At 31.5% G+C, this 3543-nt stretch overlaps 1 protein-coding gene across 3 annotated transcripts; it reads right to left on the bottom strand.

Moving 5' to 3' along the window:
- Positions 1-206: 206 nt before the first annotated feature.
- On the bottom strand, positions 207-3088 carry LOC137827349 (probable protein phosphatase 2C 58). Of its 3 annotated transcripts, none has more exons than XM_068633603.1 (5): positions 2734-3088; positions 1878-2126; positions 1323-1599; positions 836-990; positions 207-566 (listed from the first exon to the last, which is right to left on the bottom strand). In XM_068633603.1, exons 1-5 carry the CDS (start codon positions 2764-2766, stop codon positions 429-431), a joined length of 852 nt encoding a protein of 283 aa, XP_068489704.1. In that variant the 5' UTR covers positions 2767-3088; the 3' UTR covers positions 207-428. The 3 variants fall into 3 exon arrangements, with proteins under 3 accessions (XP_068489704.1, XP_068489703.1, XP_068489702.1); XM_068633602.1 differs by lacking the exon at positions 2734-3088 and adding an exon at positions 2578-2727; XM_068633601.1 differs by lacking the exon at positions 2734-3088 and adding an exon at positions 2493-2726.
- Positions 3089-3543: the final 455 nt, after the last annotated feature.

Raw genomic sequence — 3543 nt, 5'->3', positions numbered from 1 at the left:
ATTAGAAAAAGAGCATTGATATCAACAAAGAAACAACTATTTGAAAATATATTATATTAATATTTTAGTAATATATTTTTTATTTTTTAAATTAAAATACTAACTAATTATTTCATTATTAAAATAAAACTGTTAAGGATTTATTTAACAGTGAGTCTCAAAATATAATTTTCCTATTGAATTAGGGGTGATAAGATAACTATTGATTTAGAAGCAGACAAGTTTAGAAAATCTGATTAAAAAGGCAGAAGTTATTGGATCCCTTTATACATATGCAAAACCAGTGCTTGTGAGATTCTACAAGCATTTTAGTTAAGGAAAGAAAGAACATGAAGTACTTAATCTGAGATACACATCATCTAAGATTCTAAATGTTCCACTAGCACCTTCTTTGTTGAGAAAACAAGTTCCCTTAATCCATAAGCATGTCATTGAAACCTCACAACTATGCAAGATATATCATCTTTACTTTTCTTGGAAACTGCCTCTTCTATCAAGTGCTTTGCTGCAGCTTGAGCATCCTTTATTTGCCTAATGGAATCCACTGCCTCTTGGTTTGACATAACCTGAAAACATCATGGGAAAATATTGTTAGGTATTTAAGGGGTTTTGGATATCTAAACAAAAGTAGAAAGTGCAAAATCCATCACTCAGATTTTGATACATTCCTAAATCCCCCAACTTCCCCCACCCTCCCTACTACTTCTATTCAACAGTGTCCCCTAAAATTATTTTTTCTATCAAAGTATCTTTTACTTCTAAAAACCAGAATAGAAACACTACTTAAAAGGAATATGAGGAAGTGAAAGAGAAAGAAAATTGTGAGAAAGGTGACCTTCCATATTCCATCACTAGCCAGAATAAGAAATTCTGTATGATGAAGTACTTCTTCTACCAACACATCAGGTTCTGAACTAAGATGCATCTTCAAGCTCCTATCACCAAAAGCCCTTGCTACTGCCAGCTGTCCATCTACTCGAGGGACATCTCCTGCAGGAAACATAAATTCAAATGTTCTATATTACCAATTTTGAAAGTTTCTAATGCAATTCTTCTTGAAACCAAAATGCATGTCATGTCTGTCCTTCAAAGAAAGGGTTGTTGTTATTGAAAATCAAATGACTTTTTAGACCAAAGGAACATATGAAAGAACTTATTTAAACTTATAAAAATTACTATGAATCATAGAACATGGTTATAACTTGTAAGTTCATTTTAATTTGTTTTAATAAGCTAAACAGGGATTTGCACAATCATATCCATTTTAGCATATGCACATGTTGCACTTTGTGTGTTACAAAACCTCAAAAAGTTGGTTTTACCTGGAATGTTTGATACAAACCCCCCACGCCTCTCAATAGATTTCTTTTCCTTGCTTGGTTCATGATCTACAGATAGTTGCCTAGCCTTTCCATTCTCACAAATAACAGCTCTCGAGTCACCAACATTTCCTACTACAAGCTTCTGACCATCAATCAGTATTGCAGTTACAGCTGTTGACCCTCCTCGCCCCAACACAAGTGCCTTTTCCAATATTTTCTCATCAGTTTCAAGATAAGCCCTCTTCACTGCGTTTTCTGTCTCAGTCCAAAAGTCATGCTGCTTGCACAAAACATAAATGTGAATTAAACAAGAATCACTTGAGGTAGGTTTAGAAGAAGGGTATTCATTATTAGATGTTCTCAAACTTGTCAAAACATTGAGATGTTAGATGTTGTTAGTGTTAGTCTTGTTATCCAATCCAATTAAAGTTTTACTTTAGTAATCACATAATAGGATTCAAAATGTGATCAAAATGATACCACCAGAACTGTATATAAGATTTGTCATACTCATGAGAATGTGATCAAAATGATGTAATAGGAAAGTTGCCTTACCTGTTTCAAGATGTTATGAAAAAGATGGTTCTGCAAATAGCTTGCAACATCATGGCCTAAGTGGCCATCAAATATTGCAAACAAGCCTAATTCTCTGTCCTTTTCTTGCTTAAATTCTGAAACTAAATAATCTTCCATGGGATGTGCAGATCTTCCCTTCATCAAGTGAAAGCCATGTGTAATGTGTTTTGATATTTTTCCTTTTCCTTTCCCTGTCTCCGGTACTGATGTTCCAAATCCTGCTTTCACCTAAACATATGATCAAAGTAAATCTTCAGTCTCACTGTTTTGAAAGCTCGATCTTGAAACTCAATAATTTGAAATGAAAAAATGTGGAGTTCTGATTTTAATAAACTGAAAAACAGTTTAATTGCCATGCATTTGAGCAAGAACACTGATCTAAACACAAAGTTAATGTTATGTCACCCAATTGAAAAGTCAACACATCAATTCATCTTTATACAAGCACAGGAAATTTAAAAGGGCCATTCGAGAAGCTAGTGAACACACTTCTAATGATTCTCCACATGCTGGATATGCAATGATGTCATCACATAAATCTTCTATATACACTTCCTAAGAAAGAAAAAAAGACATGGAAAGAAAATGCAGAACCAAATTAAATCTCAGCATATCAATCACTGCAGAAACTTTTCGAAAGAACATCCAAGTTGCATTCCTTGCAAACAAATCAAGAAACCTCAAGAAAACTCCACAATATCTCAAGAACTGGCATTTGCAAAGCACACCGAGGAATAAAACCAAACTAGACTAACTAGTTGAAAACATGCGAATCAACTTGGCATGCTTAGTTTGCACAAAAGAATCCATGATGGGTTTTTTTTGTTCTGCTGACCTTCATCATATTGAGGATATCTCTGCCAGTCATGATGGTACAATGCTAGAAATTGTTCTTGTTCTTGTTGCCTAATGTTTTAAGAGATTAGAGAGAGAGAAAATGAAGATGTGGGTATAAATAAGGAAAGTTTGACTTTTTTACACGTGACTTCGCCGCAATTTTTATTCTGTAGCCCGCGTTCTTTGAACACAACGCGTTATTGCCGACGCAACTTTCTTTTTTCAAGTTGCTTCTACCTCTTTGCACTTTCTCTTTCACACCATTTACCCTCGTATGTTCTTAATATCAACTTTTCCCACTTGATCTTTGTTCCCATTTGTATCAATGCAAAAACAAAGCACCCACAAGGAATAAGGAAAAACATGTGACTTTATGTTTTTACCAGGTCATCATGGAGTAATTTAAGCTTATTATCCTTATGCATGTCAAGGTCTCAATTAATTAATAAAAACTTATTTCAGCTTCATATACAAATATAATAAATATCTAGTTAAATGTTTCGTTATAATCTTACCTTATAATAGATTTTTATTATACACTATAAAAATTAACAGATAAAAATTATATTTAAAAATAAAAAAATAATTAATCATTATATTAATTATATTTTATTTTATTTTATAAATTAAAAAATTATTGGTCTAAATTTATAAATTAATATTTAATATTAATTATTAATTAATTTATATTTTAATTAATTATTATAAAGATTAATTTAAAATTTAAAATAGTTTGTATTGTTAGATACCAATTTAAAAATTATAGTTTATAAATTTTTATTAATAAAATAAAATATAATTTTTTAAA

The sequence above is a fragment of the Phaseolus vulgaris genome, chromosome 11, assembly GCF_000499845.2.
Source record: "Phaseolus vulgaris cultivar G19833 chromosome 11, P. vulgaris v2.0, whole genome shotgun sequence".
In the NCBI taxonomy this organism is placed as follows: domain Eukaryota; kingdom Viridiplantae; phylum Streptophyta; class Magnoliopsida; order Fabales; family Fabaceae; genus Phaseolus; species Phaseolus vulgaris.
This window is presented reverse-complemented; position numbering and strand designations above follow the sequence as displayed.